The 21,357-nt window shown below is 40.7% G+C and overlaps 1 protein-coding gene across 6 annotated transcripts in view; it reads right to left on the bottom strand.

Annotated features, from left to right (window-relative positions):
* The window catches only part of ULK4 (unc-51 like kinase 4), a 591,708-nt gene that overhangs the window by 218,512 nt on the left and 351,839 nt on the right, over positions 1–21,357 (bottom strand). For all 6 annotated transcript variants that reach the window (XM_072793220.1, XM_072793224.1, XM_072793223.1 and 3 more), the window contains one exon: positions 17,263–17,368. In XM_072793220.1, the coding sequence (XP_072649321.1) occupies positions 17,263–17,368 (106 nt within the window). The remainder of the gene's footprint in view (positions 1–17,262; positions 17,369–21,357) is intronic.

The following is a 21,357-nucleotide window of genomic DNA, read 5'->3' as shown; positions in this document are numbered from 1 at the left end:
TTTTCCTTTTACTGAAGAAAACTTTTTGGATAAATGATAATATGGCTTTGATATTTCTGGGTGTTTCTGGCATTACGAAGCCTAAGTGAGAGCTGGTAAAGATATTCCTGGGAAGGAGAGTAATGGTGCACAGGCCCTTCTAATTCAAAGAAACCTGAAAAGAGAGATAAGTGGACAGTTGCATCTAACACCTAGTCCATATTTTAAAATCAAATACAATAAAAGATGAAAAACGAGATCACTGCTCAAAATTGCTCTGCTAAATCCAAGATTATGGTCTCAGCTTCTGCCAGTGATTTTCAGTGTGCTCCAGAAAGGATCTGCCCTTAGGAGATCAGCGAGCAGGATCCCAAAAGTGAGGAATTAGATAAGAACTGAAGAAAAAAATCAGTCAGCAGCTCAAATTGTATTCAATTTGGTGGCCTTAAAAGAATCCAGCACACAATGCCTCATGTAAACATATGTGGAGGGGAGAAAGATACAAGGTACATCACTACAGATGAGGTCAACAGATGGAAAACACAGGGTCAGGGCATTCTGTGGCTGAGCTCATGAGCAAAGTCTCAAAGCCCTTACTCCAGAAATGGAATATGAGCACTATACTAGGTGGTCCACTTTCATTCAGTCAGTGCATATTTACTTAGCAACTCCCATGCATCATGAACTGTGGAGGGGAAGTCAGTCGTGCATGGCAAAGGCAGGTTCTGGGCTTCATGGGGATTTCTTTCTAGCAGATGACAGGGACATTAAGCAATTAACTGCTACTTCCTATTTTAATTAAAGCTGTAGAAAGCACAACAGTCTCCCTGAGGGAATATCAGGGAAGGATTCTTTGAGAAAATGGTATTTGAACAGAGATCTGAAGGCAATAAGGAGGGAAGAAGGATGTGGAATGGCACATGGGAAGGTGGAAGGTGTGGGGTAGAAAGAAGCATGATACACAACAGAAATTGAGATGGGGTGAAGGAAGCCAAAACACAGGCGGCAGATGGAAAAGTGGCTGGAGATGAAGTAGATGGAAGAGGAGCTCTATGCTATGTTAATGATTCCATTCTTGTTCCTACAAACAGCATAAAGTTAATGTAGGGAGCAATATAAGATCTGCCCTTGAAATGATCATTCTGCCTGTTGCTATATGAAAAACAGACCTGATATCCTTAGGAGTCAGGAACACAATTAAAACATTTGAAATTTAAAAAAAAATTTTTTTTAAGATTTTATGTATTTGAGACAGAGAGAGAGCGAGAACAAGAAAACACACACATGAGCAGGGAGCAGAGGGACAGAGGAAGAGGGAAATGCATGCTCCCCACTGCAGTAAGCCAGATGTGGGACTCCATCCCGGGACCCAGGGACCACAACCTGAGCCAAAGGTGGACGGTTAACTGACTGAGCCCCCCAGGGGCACATGAAATTTTAAAATTCAGAGCAAAAGAATTCCTGAATTTCAAAATAGACAACCCGAATAGACATTGTACCAAAGAACAGTCACTAAGCCCAAGAAAGAATGCTCAACATCATTAGCCATGAGGGATATTCATGTCAAAAATTATGAGAGCTATCACTTCACACCATTAGGATGGTCATATAAAAAAGACACAAATAATCTCTTCTTTGTTCTTGATGGCTAATCCTACCAACCAGAATAGGTCACTCTGCATCATTTTTTCTAAGATATGACATGCCTTTTTAATCTGCACACTTACTTATTTATGAAGCATTTTCTATAGTTTTAAAGTATTTATCTGTTCAATTTGCCCAGGTCTCTCTCTCTCTCTCTCTCTCTCTTTTTAGAGCACCAATCATCCTTATTATGTTCTATCTCCTTTGCCCATGATATTGACCACTTCCTCTACTTGTATTTTTAAATCGCCGGTTTCTTTTGTGTCCTTATGAAGACTTCCTGCTACCTGATACTTTCCGTTGTGTTGACTCGGTTTTTTGCAGCTCCTGGTGTGGCTTTCATGTCTGTTGACAGGTCATTTCCAGTGTAACAGGCTAAAGTTCCCTTCTTCCATTTCTTCCCAAGCTCTCCCAGTTTGCTGTTCATCTCTTTCTCTGTTCCACGTCTCCCCCTGAGCTCCTGCATCTCTCCTTGAGGTCCTTCTTCTAGAGTGAGTCTATTACATCCCTCAGACTTAGAAAATGTGTGTCCTTTCTTTACCTTTCACATAAGTTCCCTTCCTCCAGGTTTTATGAATGGTTCCTTCCTGAAGGTTACTCAGCTTTGAAAAATAACAGGTACCTGCTGAAGAAATATGGACAGGGCCAGGGCCAGGGCCATGGCCAGTGTGGTGGGCAGCGTGAGTGGAGTCAGTCTGCAGCCTCCATATACATCTCTTCAACATTCAAGAGACCAGTGTGGCCATGGCTAAGTCAATCTGGACAAAGCTCTTGCCAACATCCCACCTTGCCACGTTTTTTGAGGTCACTGCCTTCAGCTGGAAGGCAAGTTCAGAGATGACAGAAATGGTACATGAGTGTGGTCTCCCCTGCAGCCCTCCACTTCCCCTGGGTGCCCTAATGCCCCTGTGGTTGGGAACAGTTATCTTTTTAGGGACATCACCACCTGGCTGACTTGTATCTTGTCACGCCAGTCACAGACTCATTAGATGTATCATTCAGGGCTGTGGCACATATTTGAGGAAAATATACACCTTGTTTAAAGTCTAAATGAGGTGTATACTGCTCATTTTTGTACAGAATTCATGTTATTTGGCAGGTATGCCTCAAAGGTTTTGGCTGGAAGTTTTGCAGGGTTTTTTTCTTTCCCACTGAAGATGCAGTTGGGCTTCTGTTTTATGTGGACTTGGGGATGTAGAAACAAAATTAAGTGTTTTTTTTCCCCTGTTACATTATCCAGAAACATTCAGAAGTTCCTTAAAAAAAAAAAAAAATCGAATCTGCAATTCATCTAGCAAGTAGTTTTTTACCAAGCATAGCACTAAAATGTAGTAATAATAATAGCTATTATTTGTTGGAACTCTATTATTTGTCAAGTGCTTTACATACATGATCTCATTTAAATCTTCCCAACCCTGCAAAGAAGATTTAAGCTCTACTTTATCAACGAGAAAACCAATTTCATGGCCCCACTGGGAGGACAGAATAGGATGATGGAATTTCAGATCTCTAGATTTTTCATTTCATGGAAGAAAAGCTCAAATAATGTACTCCCTCTGAGAGTTGGACATATAAATAACATGGTAAGACAGGGGACTGGCCACAGCTCATAGGCAGACATGCCCTCAAGAAGCAAAGACTTGACAGTCCAAGCTTGAGTTTGCCTAATAACTCCTATGTCCTGAAACCACTCTCCAAAATCCTGCCTTCCACAGGTCAGTGTTTTTTATTGTTTTCTGTTAGAACCTCAATCTAACTGCATACATGAATTTATCATTGGAAATTTACAGATACAGACATTTATATATAAGAATTTCATTTTATAGCTTTCTGGCCAGGGAGTATTTTGTTAACTAAGGCATCTCTCCTGAGGGGTTTCAAAAGTCTCTTATAATTCATTCACCTGCAGAATGCCTAGATAAATATGACTGCCACCTTACAAGTAGGCAACCAAGGAAATGGGGTAAAGGGGAGAATACTGGATTTTCCTCTGATTCATTAAGTACAGTAAGCTATTGGTTAGTATGAGTGGCAAAGCAAGAAAAGATAAACTTTGTCACAATATAAGCTGAAAGAGAACCTTGTGACTTACCTCAGAATTCCACTAAAGGAAAATACTGTCCGATACAGATCAAGCTCAGTTAAAGATTTCCCAGATACTTAGTTTTTTTTTTCCTTTTATAAGGTTTTATTTATTTTAGAGAGAGAATGAGCATGACAGCAAGTGGGAAGAGGAGCAGAGGGAGGACAAGCAGACTCCACACTGAACACAGAGCCTGACTCGGGGCTTGATCCCATGACTCTGAAAACCATGGCCTGTGCTGAAATCAAGAGTCAGAGACTAAGCCACCCATGCACCCCTCCAGATACTTACTTTTATCTCATCCCCACACACATCTTTGAAAACTGAGGCTGCAGTGTGTTCTAGTCCAAGAAAAAGATATATCCTAAGATTTAAGCTGGGATCTTTGTTGTCTCCAAGTTTTATTACAAGTCTACCTTTATCCAAATATTAGCTTAACAGAAAAGGGTTGTCAAAGCATCTTTGAAAAAGAAAAGCCCGTTTAGCATCCACCTTATAGCTCACGTAAGTTTGGTACCATTATCCTAATGAATAATTTCATGTCAATTTGAGCAGTGCCCATTCTATGTCCAGTTAAACTTCAACTTTTTTTGAAAGCACTCTTTACACTGCTACAATACCATTTTGCACATTTAAGATGAGGGTAATTTCTAACAGAGAAAAGCTACTGAATTAAATGTATTCTTCATATAGGCATTTACTTTAGATTTATGTAGAAATGTTTAAAAACTCTTTGAGGCAAATAAGGGCAATCTGTTAATGCAAAAGGTTTAGTGATATCAAGATAGTAAGAAGTTAGAAAAATTCAAATATGTAATGAAAGTGTTATTTATTTATTTATATTTATATATTTTTTACTGGAGTTCGATTTGCTAACATATAGCATAACACCCAGCGCTCATCCATCCTGTCAAGTGCCCCCCTCAGTGCCCATCACCCAGTCACCCCAACCCCCCACCCACCTCCCTTTCCACCACCCCTTGTTTGTTTCCCAGAGTTAGGAGTCTCTCACGTTCTGTCACTCTCACTGATAAAAGTGTTAAACATATACACGTTTTTGGATAACAATACTTTAAACTAGATTATTTGTGTTTTTTTAAACATTAACATTTACATATTAAGTGAAAGACGTCAAACACAAAGACCACATATATAGGATTCCATTTATAGAAATGTCCGGATAAGTAAATCCATAGAGATAGAAAATAGATCAGTGGTTTCTGGGGACTGGAGAAGAAGTAAATGGGAATAACTGGAAGGGGAACATGGAGTTTGTTTTGGGGTTTTTTTGAAGTCATGACAACATTCTAGAATTAGACAGTGGATATAGTTGTATAAACTTGTGACCATACTAAAACCACTGAAATAGGAATTTTAAAATGTTGAACTTTGTGGTATATGAATTTGATTTCAATTTTTAAAACTATAAACAACTAAAATTTCACTAAATACATTAAAGTATTTTTTAGAACCATCTTGAGAAACTTTAACACATCAATCCTTAAAATCTAAGTTTTTCCTCCCACATCATGGAATCCCTAAGCATAAGTGCACAGAAACTGCTGTTAGGTACAACAGGGCATTTAGAAAGCTGGGGGTTCAGAAAACTGAGGTGGAATGCTTGGGCCACTAAGGAAATTAGGCCTCAGCAGTCAGGGAGTCACACTGGGCCCTTTGTTTCCTGAAAGACTAGCATGGCCATTAATGCTTGACGGACCAGCTGGACTGCATCCAGAACTAACCAGAACTGTAGAAGACCCCAGTATCATCAGGTCCATTAGAGTTGATGCTACTTAGGCAATCTGTTCATGTTAAGGCACAGCTTAGCCTGGAGTGAGCTCCAGCCAACCTACGGACACAAGAGTCAAAATAACAGGATTTTTGTTTTAATTTGCTGATTTATGGGGTGGTTTGTAATCTGACAACAGCCAGTAGAACCTGAAAATAAACACCATCTAAAATAAATTGGTATAACTGAATAAATTCTCAATAACGGATGAAGTAAAATGAATGTCAAAATCAAGGAACACCATGCATTTTGAGAGATACGTTAAGAAGGGCTACTATAAATAGCTACACAGGGTAGTAAAGAAATAAATAGGTCTCAACAGCTGTGAAAAAAAATCATAATGTATTTCTGGCATCTTAAACAGTGAGATATTATAAAACAAATTGTGATATCACCATCATCTAAACTGTACCTGCACACTTAATTTGGCCAAGTATGGTATTCCCCCTGCAGGGAACTGAAATAATCAATGTTGTCTGAGTAGCTCTGAAAGGGGAAACTAGAATCAACTAGGGTAGAAATTACAGAGAAGCCAGTTTCAGCTCAATATAAAGAAAATCTTCCTAACAATTAGAATTTTTCAAAGGTGGAGTGTGCTGCTTTGTACAAAAAAAAAAGGGCTCTCTAATGCCAGAGCCACTCACACAGTAATCTCTCAAGGTGACAGCCAATAAGAGATTCCAGCCCCAGATAGGAGCTAAGTCACTGCAGGATTTTTTCTAAACTGGATCATCATCAGCCTCACCTAAAACACTGGGCTGATCTTTACAAGTTAGCTGAGGGAGGCAGGTAGGTAGGTAGTCTACCAACCAATTACTTAATTCTCCATTAAAACTGAACTGCAGGGGTGCCTGGATGGTTCAGTGGGTGAAGCCTCTGACTTTGGCTCAGGTCATGATCCCGGAACCCCATCAGGTTCCCTGCTCAGTGGGAGTCTGCTTCTCCTTCTCCCTCTGCTCCTTCCCCACCCCCTATATTCCCATGCTTGCTTGCTCATGCACTCTCCCTCTTTCTCTGAAATAAATAATCTTAAAAAAAAAAAACCATACAACACTGAACATCAGTCTAGTCACAAGTTTCCAATTGATTTTATAGCTTTCAATGGCTTTAGACAAAAATAACGGCCCTATGCAACCCAAACAGACCAACCAGTTCTGCTGACTTTTCCTGCTGCTCTTTGCTAGTGTTCCCTGTACTACAGCCATGTCCACCTCCCTGCCATTCTTCTGACAGGCCAACCACATACCCGCTTTGGTTCTGCACTTGCTTGTTCAGTTGCCCACCAACACCCAGTCACCTGCAGGACTCACTTCTTCACTTCTTTCACGTTTTTACTTTATCATCTTCAAAGCAAGGCCATCTTTGGCTACCCAAAGTAGAGTTTCTATCCCACACTGATCCAGGCATTTCCCATCCCTTTCCTCCTTTTATTTTTCCCTCAGTACTCCTCACCATGTAACATCTAATGTTATCTAACATAAACCTCTTCATTTATTTGCTGTTTATCTTCTCGACTGGAACATGAGTTTCAGGAAGGCAGAGATATTTATCAGTTTTATTCATTGCTGTGTTCCTTGCACTAGAACAATCCCTGGCATGCATGTATCTGTTGAAAAACTGAAAGAACTAGATGGGGAGGGGGTATCAAATTATCTGCTTTTGTAAATAAATTTTTATTGAAACACCCTATTCATTTCTTTATGCACGGTCTATGGTTGTTTTGGAGCTCTAAGAGTGGAAGTGAGTAGCTGCCACAGAGGCTGTGGCCACAAAGCCAAAATAGATACCATCCAGCTCTTTTCTAGAATAGTCTGCCGACCCCTAGTGCACTGGTTGTGGTGCTGTATGAAGTTGTGGTTCTAAATGTCTAGGTAACTGAAATAGATTTGAGATGGCCCTATGTTCTTTGCAGCTCCTGGAACCTCCCTTCTAAACCAGCCTGACTTAGTGATTTCCCTCAACCTACAGCATGTGATGGAGGGGGCATGAGATCTCTGAGGGGCTTTGCAGCTTCCATGCAGGCTCTTCCTGAATGTGGCTGCCTTGTTAGGAAGCCTGAGGGAGCCCTCCTCGAGGATCCAGGCATACAATTGAGCCCAGCCCAGGCTGCCAACCCACGGGGTGGGGAGAAAATAAATGACTTATTATAAGTGACTTAGTTCTGGGGTGGTTTATTATCTAGCAAAGGCTAACTGACTATAAAATTTATTAATTATCATTTTTAGATTAAACCCTTAGGACAGATGTCTACTTTTCTTCATATACCTTCATACTATTATAAGGGCAGCAGGCTCTTCCTTAACATACTAATTTATATCCAATTTTCTGTTATTTCTTTTTTTTTTGTTATTTCTTTTTTGTTATTTCTTAATAACTAAATTTTATAGATGTTGACTTATAAAGATTTAAGAGTAGTTTTGAGAAACTTTGGGTTAGTTATTGTATAACAGAGGTTGGCAAACCATGGCCAGTGGGATGGCCACCTAATTTTGGAAATAAAATTTTATCGAAACTAGGTCGTGTCCACTCATTTATGGATTTCAAAGGCTGATTTCCTGCTATATTAACAGTACTGAGTAGTAATGACAAAGACTATGGGGCCTATAGGAAATGTTTGCCAACCTCTACTGTACATTATTTTGAATCTTAGTCATAAAAGTAGAAGAATATAAGACAGCTATCAAGTACACCTTCAAAGCCCAAACAACTCTCAGTGATTTTCTGGTTTCTTAAGTAAACACCAATCCAGGGAGTCTTATAATAAACCTAGTAAGAAATGAATATTTTGATTTCTGACACACCATAAACCAATGGAGACAAACATAATTTCTTTAAATGCTTCTTTCAAGGTGCTACAGTTTTTTGGCTGCTGCAGTCTGTCATGTAAATACATCTTTCTGACAGCTCTGCTGGTAAAACTGAGCTGGAATTAATATCCATTATTGAAAGGTCACTGCACAGGGATAAGCTAGCAGCCAGTTTTAAAATGTTAATAACTCTGATATTTTTCAAATGTAAACAAAAGGTCTTACTTTATTTTGTAATTCTCTCCCCTAAATGGTTCATTTACAAATGAAAATGTTTAAGCAAAAAAACCCTGAATTACACAATGCAGTTGCATGCTGGTGATATGTAGTGGCTCTACTTACCAGAGTTTGTGTGCTTTGTGGCATGGCTACCAAGTAGCAGACACTGTACCGCTACATACTTATTTGAATCTAAGATGCCACTGATCAGAAGAAACAACCTTTTATTATATACCACTAAGAAAAAAAAAATGCTGCCAACTGCATCATGGCACACACTTTATCACTTAGAACCCCATCCTACACTCAGTGTAAGTGCTCTGAGACTTCTGATGTGGAGTTTCTCACAGATTACCTTTATATGGATATAAAAAGGAATATATAAGTAAAACTGATTGGTTAAGTTCTTCTAAAAAGTTCTTCCCCTTTGGAGGAGGACTCTTGTCATTTTTCAACTCAGAACCATGGATGTCCATTTTGTTCCACACGCTCTGTACCATCAGAGCACGGATACAAGAGAGCATAGCCGGAGCATGCCCACACAGCACTCTTACCATTGTAAGTGCACAGTCTGAGGATGAAACTCAGCTGACACTGGCCTAATACAGTGCTAATATGAGGCACTTGAAAGCAAGAATAATTATTTCTTCTTCTACCTTATATGGAGATGATTTTTAAGGATCAATGTTGGAAACATCTCTGTTTGGAAGAGGGAATTTAATTCTGTGTGAATTGTAATAAATATGTAAACCAGTAACTGAGCCAGAACTGATCTGAAATAAAGATTACCAACACTAAATTCAAAGCAACCACGTACATTCAAAGCTGTATGGTGGCAGGTTGCCAATGACTCTTCATGTGGCCACACTCCAGTGAATCTTAATACACTCTGGGTTTGCAAACATGCATCGGGTCTTCACCCAGCCCTGGAAAAATCAACCCACACATTGAGTAGCCAAGCAGTTTGGAAAGCAGCAGAGCAATGATAGAAAATCAGACCTGGTGCTCCTCTCCAGAGACTGGAAGCAGACTCTTCTGCAGGCCACAGGAGCTCCTTCCTACCCCTCCTTTCTATCCTCTGCTAGCAGGGGCCGGCAAGGAGTTCCCAAAGTCTGTACTCTGGGAATTCCACTACCCTTCCTCATCCTGCCATCTTTGCTACCTGACACCTCTCCTCAGACTTACGACTGTGTGGACTCACCAGGCCCACTATCTATTTCTACTTCAGCTGCCACAAACAGCTTATGATCCCAAATCATTCATCCACGATCTCCTGCCATCAAGACAGAAAGACAATTTGGCACATCATCTTTCAAAGGCAACAGCCTACCCATTCTCAACCCCCAAACCCCTTCCACAGTGACCTTTGGAACACAGACTCATCAGCAAAATCTCTCAAATTGTCCACCCCTTTCTATCTGGGTGGTGTCACCTTATTACATACTGCTGCTTCTAGACCAAAGATTGGCAAACATTTTTCTTAAATGGCAGTATGGTAAATATTTCAGGCTTTAGGGGCCACGCAGTCTGTATCTCAACTATAGACACTGTCATTATATAACAAAACCAGCCAAAGATGCATGTAAATGAATGGACATGTCTATGTTCCAACAAAACTTTATTTGTAAAAGCAAACTGCCAGCCAGCAGGCTATAGTCCACTAAATCTCAGATCAACAGTCTCTACCACCTGCTTCCTCTCTCCCAACACCCTCAGACCACTAAATCACTTCCACTTATTCCCTGAGCACAATATTAACACAAACATTACTAATATTATTACCATTAACTAACGCTACTCTTGCCATAATTATTTTTGTGATTTCAGTTCACTCCACAAATCCTGGAATGGGGCCAGATACCATGAGAACTGAAGCTTATATGGTTGGGGGTGAGGACAGACTACAAGAGGGAAAAATATATATATAAATGTAAAATTTCCCCTCTGTGAAAGAGGGCCTTGACACATAAGCTTCATTAGCTTCCTGGTAAATCTGTCTGTGCTTCTTCAGGTGCTCCGGCTCTAACAGCCCATTAAACACAAAATCTCTGTAGCCATCGGGGTCACCTCATAAACAATCCTTCTATGCCTGATCTCTCATTTCCCTAAGTTCCTGTCCTCTAGCATTTTGTCCTTCATCCCACCTCAGCCATGTATTTCCATGCATTCACGAACCCGTAGCTGCAACCTCTCTAATCTCAATTTCAGACGTCTTGACTCCTTACCCACTCTCTCGGCCAGCCAATAGGGCTACTAAGAATCCTACAAGCACTACTTCACAGTATCCTAATGCTCAGTCCAAGTTAGAATGCTTTGAAGGGGTTCATGGGTGGGTTTTAAAAAAAAAACATTTTATTTATTTATTCATGAGAGACATACAGAGAGAGGCAGAGACATTGTCAGAGGGAGAAGCAGGCTTCCTGCGGTGAGCCTGATGCAGGACTCGATTCCAGGTCAGGATCCTGACCTGAGCCAAAGGCAGATGTTCAACCATTGAGCCACCCAGGTGCCCCCTGGGTGGGCTTTTTGTTTAATGGAATAAATGCCAGTAAGATTTACAGGAAACCAAGTGATATCACCAAGGTGGTGATACAGATTGTTCCTGACTTTGCTCCTCTCAAAACAAGTCACAGCTACTCAGGAACCAGACACCATTGAGAGAATTCTAGAACACAGAGGTGATGCTGAAGCATACCCCTGTATGGAAGACACTGAGACAGACCACATTAGAAGGATAAGAGAAGCAGCTATGTGTTGGCCACATTGTCCCTCCCCCAGGTCACCAGTCAGCCATAAGGAAAGTCCCTCTGAGCCATCAATTCCTCCAGCAGGGAAAAGGGAACCCACAGGGATGGCCAGCAACCCCCCAACATTGTGGGTGGCTATGCAGGAGCCCCGAATCTCATCTTGCACCACAGGGATCACAAGGGGAATCTGTGGGGCTCAAAGGCTGGATGTCTAACAGTGAAGTGGGGAGGGGCTAATGACATCCAGCACAGGGATCTTGGCAGACTGGACTTATACCTGGGGAGCCCAAGTCATAATCTCAATGAATAGCTTTCTCATCTGTAGATTCACGTTGGGGGTACACTGTGACAAGAGGACTCAGTGCAGGGTGCAGATCTATCTGATTTGGATCTTTGAACCAGTTTTGCCTCCCTAGTGCCCAGTTTGCCACACCCAAGCAAGAAGCTGAATCACTGCCTGGGCTGCTATGCAGAGTGAATTCCAACATAATCTGACCAGAAGGGCTGGGGAAAACTGGAAGCAGTGTGGCCCAGTAGCACTTGAGCCAATAGGCAGGTGAGCAGGAAGAGCTGATCACCCCCAGAGGAATGCCAGAACTGGGTATGGAGCATCCCTGTACTACACACAACAGGGGGATTCAGGCATGGGAGTGGCGACACAGCTCCACCCACCGTGAGAGTATCATCTGGCCCCATCTGACCAGAAGAGCTAGTGACAAATCCCAGAAGCTGTGCAACCTGACGGCACTTGAGCCAAGAGATGGGCAAGCAGAGCCAAAAGTTTGCAGAGCAAATCCAGTGGCTCTGTTCAGTCAGAGAAGTCAGACTGTAAGTTGGCTTCACTTAAGACAACAAAAAGCTTTACCAGCTTTAGAGCTGCTTCTCCTACTGTGCCCACCCAAGAAATCTAATTCAGAGCCCTGCTGATTGCTGAATATAGCCTTCAGCCAATCTGACCAGGGAACCTAACCAGAGCATGCAGGAAATTATATGGCCCATTCAATAACCCAATATACAACAAAGAGCACAGGTTATGGTTTCTCCCATCTGTAGAGCCAAACTGGAAGCCTCATCTGACCACGGAGTTCAGTATACACTGTGACCTAATTCACATTCTCAAATGAGTTAGACAGATGCTCTGTGCCATCCTGCTGCCCTCCCAGGACAGGGAAGCTAATTCATAGCTCCAATCTACTACTGAATAAAGTAACCCAGTCTTAACCATCTAGTAAACCTAATCAGAGAACCCAAGCAACCATGGAGCTCATCCCACTGCCTCAACTCAGGTAGGGAACGGAGCCAGCAGTCCTATCCAACTATTCAAGCACATCTCCATCACTGTCCTCAGGGGACAAATAGCTGCCTTACCACAAAATAGACCAAAATAGCCCATTCTACCTGCTCAAGGTAGACACACTCAGAAACCCAGCAGACACACTCAGAAACCCAAACTGAGCTAACTGGTGAAGAATCATCTCTGCCAAAGCAAAGCTGTAAACTTGAGGGTCTTGATTACTCAAATGTGTGGATATCAACCAAAAAAAATCAGAATCATGAAAAGTCAGGTAAATAGCACACAACCAAAGTAAACTAATAAAGTTCTAACCGCTGCCCCAACCCCCACCCCGCCAAAATGGAGATCTACATACTGGTAAAGAATTCAGAATAATCCTTTTAAGGAAGCTTAGTGAACTACAAGAAAACACAGGCATGTAAATGAATCAGGAAAACAAAGTATGAACAAAACAAGAAGTTGAACAAGGAAATAGCAGCCATCAAAAACCAATAAAACAGAAATCCTAGAGTTGAAATATACAATAACCAAACTGATGAATTCAATAGTTTCCAAAGTAGACCCAGCAATACAGAAGAACAAACCAGTGACATGGAGTGTAGGACAAGGTAATTACACAGTCACAGAAGCAAAAAGAAAAAGAGACAGAAGAGTGAAAAAGTCTACATGAAATATGGGGGACACTATGAAAAGAAACAATATTCACATTATGGAGGTTCCAGAATAAGAAGAGAAAGGAATAGGAAGTATATTTAAAGCAACAATGGCTGAAAATGTCCAGAAAAACGGGGAGAAAAATGGATATCTACACGCATGAGACCCATAGGACACCAAATCATTTGAACTTGAACAATTACAGAGACACAGTCTAATAGTCAAAAGTCAAACACAAAGAAATAAAGAACAGTAAAAGAAGGAAGTTACATACAAGGGCACCCCCACAAGACTACTGACGAATTTATAAGCAGAAACATTTAAGCAAGGAGAGAATGGGATAGCATATTTAAAATATTCAAAGAGAATAGCTGTCAATCAAGAATTCTACATCCAAAAAATCTGTCTTTCAGAAACAAAGGAAGAATAAACTTTTCTCAAAAAAAAAAAAAAAAAGGAGATCATTACCGTCAGAACCGCCTTACAAGAAATACTAAAGGAATTGCAAACGAAGAAATAAAACTATCTCTATCTGTAAATGACATTATTTTATATATGGAAACTCTAAAGACTTAACCGAAAAACTGTCAGATTTAATCAGTAAATTCAGTAAAATTGTAGGAAACAAAATTTAAAAATCAGTAGCATTTCTATATATTAACAATGAATTTTCTGAAAAAGAAAGAAGTCAATCCCAATTCCAATAGCATCAAAAGCAACAAAACGCTTAGGAATAAATTTAAGTAAGGAAGTGAAAGATCTCTACTCTGACAAGTGCAAGATATTAATAAAAGAAGTTGAAGAAGAAAGGAAGAAATGGAAAGGTATCCTATCTTCATGGATTGGCAGAATTAATAGTGTTAAAATGTCAAAACTATCAAAAGCCATCTATATATTCAATGCAATCCCTATCAAGATGCCAATGACATTTTTTTTTTACAGAAGTAGAAAAAACACTCCTAAAATCTACATGGACCCATAAAAGAACCTGAATACCCAAAGAAATCCTGAGAAAGAAGAATAAAGCAGGAGGCATCACAGTTCCTGATTTCAATCATGAATATAAATCTGTTGTCATCAAAACACTATGATACTAACAAAAATAACCCAGACAAATAGATCAATGGAAAAGAATGAGGGGCTCAGAAATAAATCCAAGCACATATAGTCAATTAATATTTGACAAGAAAGCTAAAAATACTTGAGAGATAGAATGAAACTGGACCAATATTTTATACCTCTCATGAAAATTAATTCAAAATGGATTAGATATTTAAATTTAAGACTTGAAGTCAAGAAAATCCTACAAGAAAATATAGGAGTAAAGCTTCTTGACATGAGTCTTGGTTATGACTTTTTTTATGTGATACCTAAAGCATAGGCAACAAAACCAAAAATAAACAAGTGGGATTACATCAAACTAAAAAACTATATAGCAAAAGAACCCATCAAGAAAGTGAAAAGGCATATGAAATGAGAGAAAATTTTTTCAAACCATACATCTGATAAGAGGCTAATATCCAAAATATAAAAAGAAACCATACAACTCAATAGCAAAAAAAGTAACCCAATAAAAAAATGAGTAAAGGACCTGAATACACATGTCTCCAAAGAAGGTACAGAAAAGGTCAAAAGGTTAGTGAAAAGATGCTCATTAGAAAAATGAAAATTAAAACCACAATGAGATACCATCTTAATGCTTATTAGAATGGCCACCTTCAATAAAGACAAGGAATAACAAATGCTGGCATGGATGAGAAAAAGGACCCTGGTACACTGTTGGTGAGAAAGTAAATTGGTGCAGTCACTATGGAAGATAGGATGAAGGATCCTCAAGACATTAAAAATGGACCTACCATATAATTCAGCAATTCTATTTCTGGGAATATTTCCAAAGGAAATGAAAATACTAAATGAAAAAGATAGCTGTACCCTCATGTTCATTGCAGCATTATTTACAATTACTTAAAGGTGGAGGTTGGGGGGAGGATAGTCAAAAGGTACAAGCCCCCCCCCCCCCCCCGTAAGTACTAGGGATGTAATATACAACCTGATGACTATAGCTAATGCTGCTGTACGATATATAGGAAAATTGTTAAGAGTAAATGCTAAGAGTTTGTGTTATAAGGAAAAAAATTTGCATTTCTTCTTTCTTTTCTTTTTATCCTATCCGTAGAAGATGGATGTTAGCTGAACTTATCATGGTAATCATTTCTCAATATATGCAAAAAAAGACCAGCATGCCATATGCCTTAAACTTATACAGTGATGTTATGCCAATTATTTCTCAATAAAACTGGAAAAAATGCTTATAAGAAACTAACAAAGATTTTGCTAGACTTATATTGTAAGAAGCACCACTGATGTATACTAAAAAGAACAGGGGTAATTGCTTTTAGAATGAAAAGAGGTTGTAGGACCCCAAACATCTACAGATAGGAATCAGGCTTAGAATCTTACTCAGCTACAAATATCTTTTTTTTTATTTTATTTATTTATATACGATAGAGCGAGAGAGAGAGAGAGGCAGAGACACAGGCAGAGGGAGAAGCAGGCTCCATGCCAGGAGCCCGATGTGGGACTCGATCCCAGGACCCCAGGATCACGCCCTGGGCCAAAGGCAGGCGCTTAAACCACTGAGCCACCCAGGCTGCCCAAATATGAGCCATTCTTATAGAAAAAGAACCAGAATCCAGAATTTAGAGGCAAGAACCATAGAGAAGCATTTGCAGGGAGAACTACTCTCAAAGCAAGGGATTTTTTTTTCCCGCTGTGGAACAAAGATGACTCAGGAAATGTGTCTGCCCAAAATTTGAACTGTCATGCATCAGTGACAGCTATGTACTTTTGGTTTTTCCATTTAAATGAGAGTTCCTATGATGGTCCTTCTTTCCATGTCTCCTCATTGTAGTCTAGAAATGTGGCATAGAAGACAACTTGCATCCTCAGTTCACAGGTCTTTGAGTTTGAGAGGACCAAAATTAAAGGAGCTACACCAGACAAAAATTTCCCCAACAGGTCTCATGTATATCTAGACTTAATTTAGATGACAACATCCTTGCTATGAAGTCTAGAAGAAACCAAAATGTCCTTCGACTGGGGGATGGATTAAAAACAAAACAAAACGAAACAAAAACCTGTGGTATACCCAGACAAATAGAGTATTATTCAGTGCTGGAAAGAAATGTGCTAACAAGACATGAAAAGACATGCGGGAACCAGAAATGCATATAGCTAAGTGAAAGCCACCAGTCTTAAAAAGCTACATACTGTAGTATTCTGACTATGCCATTCTGGAAAAGACAAAACTATAGAGAATAAAAAGACAATTAAAAGGAGAGGCCATAAATGGGGGCAAGGGTTACATGGGAAATCTGTCTCTCCCTCTCAATGTGGTTTTAAAACTAAAACTGGTCTGGGACTCCTGGGTGGCTCAGTGGTTGAGCATCGTCTCCCTTTGGCTCAGGGTGTGATTCCAGGTCTGGGGATCGAGTCCTGCATTAGGCTCCCTGTGAGGAGCCTGCTTCTCCCTCTATCTATGTCTCTGCCTCTCTCTCTCTGTATCTCTCACGAATAAATAACTAAAATCTTTTTTTAAAAAATTAGAAAAAACTGGTCTAAAAAAATAAAGTCTTTAAAATTCTTAATTTTAATGTTATAGGTATGCATAAGATGCAACATAATGCCATCTTCAACTCCTCCAATCTCATTTTCCAAGATGCCTTGGACTAACTATATATGTTTTTATTCTGATTGATAGCAATAAGCCTAACTACCATGCTTATACTTCTTGGTTTCTCATCTATAACATTCCTACAGGAGGAAGGAAACTTTGAGCCCTAAAGGAAAATAAATGAACTTAGAGAAACTACCACAATCTCACCACATTTCCTATTTTTTCTGATAACATTAATATTATTTATAGATTCTCAAATATCTACTTTGTCAACTTTGAATAGCACTTCCCGAGTCCCTGCTATGTATGATGAGGAAAATAACAAATAGGCAAAAATCAAGACTCAAAATGAATTCTAAGAAGCATGTACCTTGTTCATAAAGCAGCTTCATATTTGAATCTTTGCAGGCAACCAGATTGTTGAGCAATGCAATCACACTTTGCATGGTGTTACCCAGGATGTTCTCCTGATGCTCCTGCAATAGATCACAATTTTCATCATAACTATACAGAATTGCAATTACATCATGATAGAGACAAATGATCAAGTGACCTCCATCCCTTCATTCTTTGCACAAGGTTAAATGATTATCATTCTGCGCTCTAATGAAGCAGATCCTCCTGCGGTAAGGCACTCCCCATCAGTGAGTTAAGTCAGCTGGGAGGCAGCACGAATCATTCAGAGCACCAGTACTACTGCATGCAGTCCCTACCTACAAGCTAAGTGACAACCACACAGCCCTCTGTGCTTTAGATGGGTGACAGAAGAGTCAGAGTGACTAGAATCAACTAGGTAGAGCTTAGGAGACCACACCTGAAAGTAACTGAGGTTACAAAATAAAGCTACCAGGTCACAGAGTGATGACATGCATCAGAGTGACCAGGGGACCCTTGATGGACACATGGTTTCCAAAGCTTACAGAGACACCAACTTTGCATCTAGCTCTGAAGCTGCTCTGCCACCAAATGTGTGCCTCCCAGTAATGACAGTCACTTGATGTTACTGGTCTCACCATCTAGGTCTGCTTGATATTAAAGGGGTTTGCTTTTCAAATACTGGTGCCTAAAAATTTCTACATTTCTTTAGAAACACACACTTAAGAGTAGATGTTAATGTCTGAATGGTCCACTGACACCAGTTTAAGAAGATGAATATGGAAGCAATGGTCTGCCATCAATTTCATCTAATTATTCATATAGTTGGCTGGAAGGAAAGGGTGATTAATAAGCACAAGATGACACAACATGTTACTCATGATAAAGTAACTAATGATACATAGGAAACCTATTCTAGTCAAGAAAAGAGAAGCTAATAAATCTTTGGGGTTTTTTTTCCTCACTTTTTTTTGGTCCCATTCGATAAAATAACACTTATGTTCCTTTTTCAAAGACTAGCCTGTCAGCAAATATAGGTCAGTTTCATTGGCGAGAAATCCATTGTTCCTCCGATATACACATTTCTTACAATTAAATGCACCTTTTCTATGATGTTCGTGGTAATATTTTTGCCTCCTTGTGAAGCCAATGCTTCAGTTTTCCCTTATACTCATAGGGTGGGTACCACTTGTTGGTATAGGCATTTTCTTTAGTATGAAAGATAACTATCCAAATCCTCACTACCCCTGAACACTATGAACCCAGGACTGTACCCTGGCCAACCAGGTTCCTGGACTCCAGAGTCCCTGCAAAATAAAGGCCTCTGCCAGCCCCACAATTCAGTTTGCAGAGGGGCATAAAGCCAAGGTGTGCTCTGATAATTAAAATGAACTATATTCATTGACGGTCTCTAGGATAAGATATTTGATGCAAGAAATAAAAAAGAGACCAATAATCCTATAGCCAGACTGGGAGAAATGGTTTCTTTTCTTTTCTAGCCATTATCAAAAACATTATTGTTTTTTGTTGTTGGTTTTTCAAACCATTCATACACTATGGCCTTTTTTAAAATATTTTTTTCTTTATTTATTTATGATAGTCACACACAGAGAGAGAGAGAGGCAGAGACACAGGCAGAGGGAGAAGCAGGCTCCATGCACCGGGAGCCCGACGTGGGATTCGATCCCGGGTCTCCAGGATCGCGCCCTGGGCCAAAGGCAGGCGCCAAACCACTGCGCCACCCAGGGATCCCCACTATGGCCTTTAATATAAAGTGAAGGCTTTGTAAAGAGTAGAGAATTCTATTTAGGTACTCTTCTCTCTTGTATATAAATATGCTTCCTCCATAGTGCTGGGGAGAAGGAGTCCCTGCTCCTGCTCCAGAGGATGCTGTAGTTCTCAGCGGTGGGGAGGTGGGGGGGGGGGGGGGGAGCTAACATAGCTACTACTGTGGCCCATGTCATCATTTCTCCCAGGAAGAATGAAATACATGCAAAGAGTGGTTGAGAAGGTATAGAAATGAGTTAAACACACTTCCATTAACTTCTATCAAATTGAGTTATTTCATTTCTCTTAGCAACTTTAATAAGATTTGTTCTTGCTGTTCACAACCCTATTAGCCTATAGGGGTAAATGATGCATTGGAAAACACCACAGTAACTGAAAGTCAGAGTAAAGGATTATAGGAAGGGAGAAAACAGGGGGGTACATATGTGGGGCCATGGTTGTTCTCAGGCACTCTGCAAGCCTGGTGTAAAGACAAAAGGGAAACTCAAATTTGGTTCAAAGATGCTAGGTCAGAGTCAGAGGGGAGGGATGATCCTGATTAAACACTGGATTCCCCATTAGATGCTCCTCTAGGGCAGCCCTTCTGCCCAGAAAGCTAGGACTGAGTTCCAGAGTAAAAAGATGGTAATAGAAGGCTGGATAAAGTCCTGATGTCTTTTTTTTTTTTTTTAATCCTCATGGCTTATGAATAAAAGGAGTCCACACCACTGGCGTCTCAATGCATGCAAGTAAAGCAGTGCAAGCAGAGAAAGAAGTGGCTGAGGACTTGCAACAGGACCTTTGGCACAGAGTCAGGGGGCCTAGGCACCAGCAGCCTCTGTGCTGATCTTGGCCCTTGAGGGTAAAGCAGCCATGTGGGCCCAAGGCGAGTGACAAGGCAGTGCTGACAATTTGTAGATCGGCACTCTGTGCCATGGCCTGTATCCCAGGCACGTAACCTGCAATGCATCTCATTTAATCCTCAGGGAGACACTGAAGTGGCTACAGTTCTCCTTTATCTACAGATAAGGATATTGAGGTTAGCGAGGTGAAGTGTCACTTGCCAATAATCACCCGACACTTCGACAGTGAAGCTGAGACTGTCCGTGGGATGGCAGAAGCCATGCACCTAATCACCCTACAGCACTGCCTGGTGACCACAGTGATGGGCTACAAGGGAGGAGAGACAGTATCAGAGCCACCAGCGCATCCCAGGTAAACCCATACCACCTGAAGACCCACAGGGTGAGGTGGGGGGAATCTAAAGGGGCCCAGGTTAGGGGGTAGAAAGAAGCAGAGAAATACTGAGCTGGGGCTGCTATGGTAGCACCGCCCTCTCTGGGCCACCACCACTGGCATCTCCCAGCTTTGTGAGAGCCCTCCATATATACCACAATGTTGTAAGACCTACAACCCACAAAGGAAGATGGAAGTGGTAGGCAACTATAAGAAAGAAAAGAATATTACTCCAAAGGCTGGAAATATGTAACTTAAGCTCCCGACCACAGCCCCATTGCTCAGACACCAGCATTAGCCCTGGCAGATGGGTAAGAAAGGCAGCTGAGCTCATCAGAGAAGGCATCACTGATGGTGCACAAAGCCACAAAAGGCAATCCCACTGCATTTTAGGATTATGACGAAAGTATTTAACTCCTTTATACATAACCCATCAATAAGCACGGCTGACCTAATTTGTGTGCCTAATGCCATCATGTATGGACATTTAATAAACAGAGCACTTGAGAGTTCTAATAAAACGTAGCGTTTGCCAGTAGAGATAATTAGAATTGAAGCAGCAAAATTCTAGTGTTTGGCAACATAGATGAAACAACTTCATTAAAATGTACAGCTTCAGCAAATGAAAGGCAGGGGAGCACTGGACCCTGAAGAATCAGCCTTCTCGAAACTAATTGCTTCAGTTCTTAAAGAGGACAGCTCTGAACTGCCAAGGGCAAGGCAAGGAAACACTACTGAAGAATGATCAGCCTTCCCAAAGCGGTCTCATTGTAAACAAAGCATTATACTTTATTCTAATATCTGAGGACGGAAGTGGCACTAGAAGACTTCAGATGGCCAGACTCAACAGATTGGCAGGGGTCTCAAGAGTCAAGGCAGGAAACACCTTTAGCAATTGAAAGTAATGATGAACCACAGTCACACTCTCTTGCCCTTGGTGTGGGGTCAGAATTCCAAAGACAGCAAATTAAAAGACAATCACTGGTCCCCTGGGAGGTTAGAATCCAAGGGGAGGCTGAAAAGCAGAAGCACATTCCAGTGTTATGCACGTGAAATTTATAATCTCTTGGGAAGAAACACGGGCCTA

The sequence above is a fragment of the Canis lupus genome, chromosome 22 (genome assembly GCF_048164855.1).
Source record: "Canis lupus baileyi chromosome 22, mCanLup2.hap1, whole genome shotgun sequence".
Classification (NCBI taxonomy): domain Eukaryota; kingdom Metazoa; phylum Chordata; class Mammalia; order Carnivora; family Canidae; genus Canis; species Canis lupus.
Note: the sequence above shows the minus strand (reverse complement) of the source record. Positions and strands in the feature narration are given on the sequence as shown.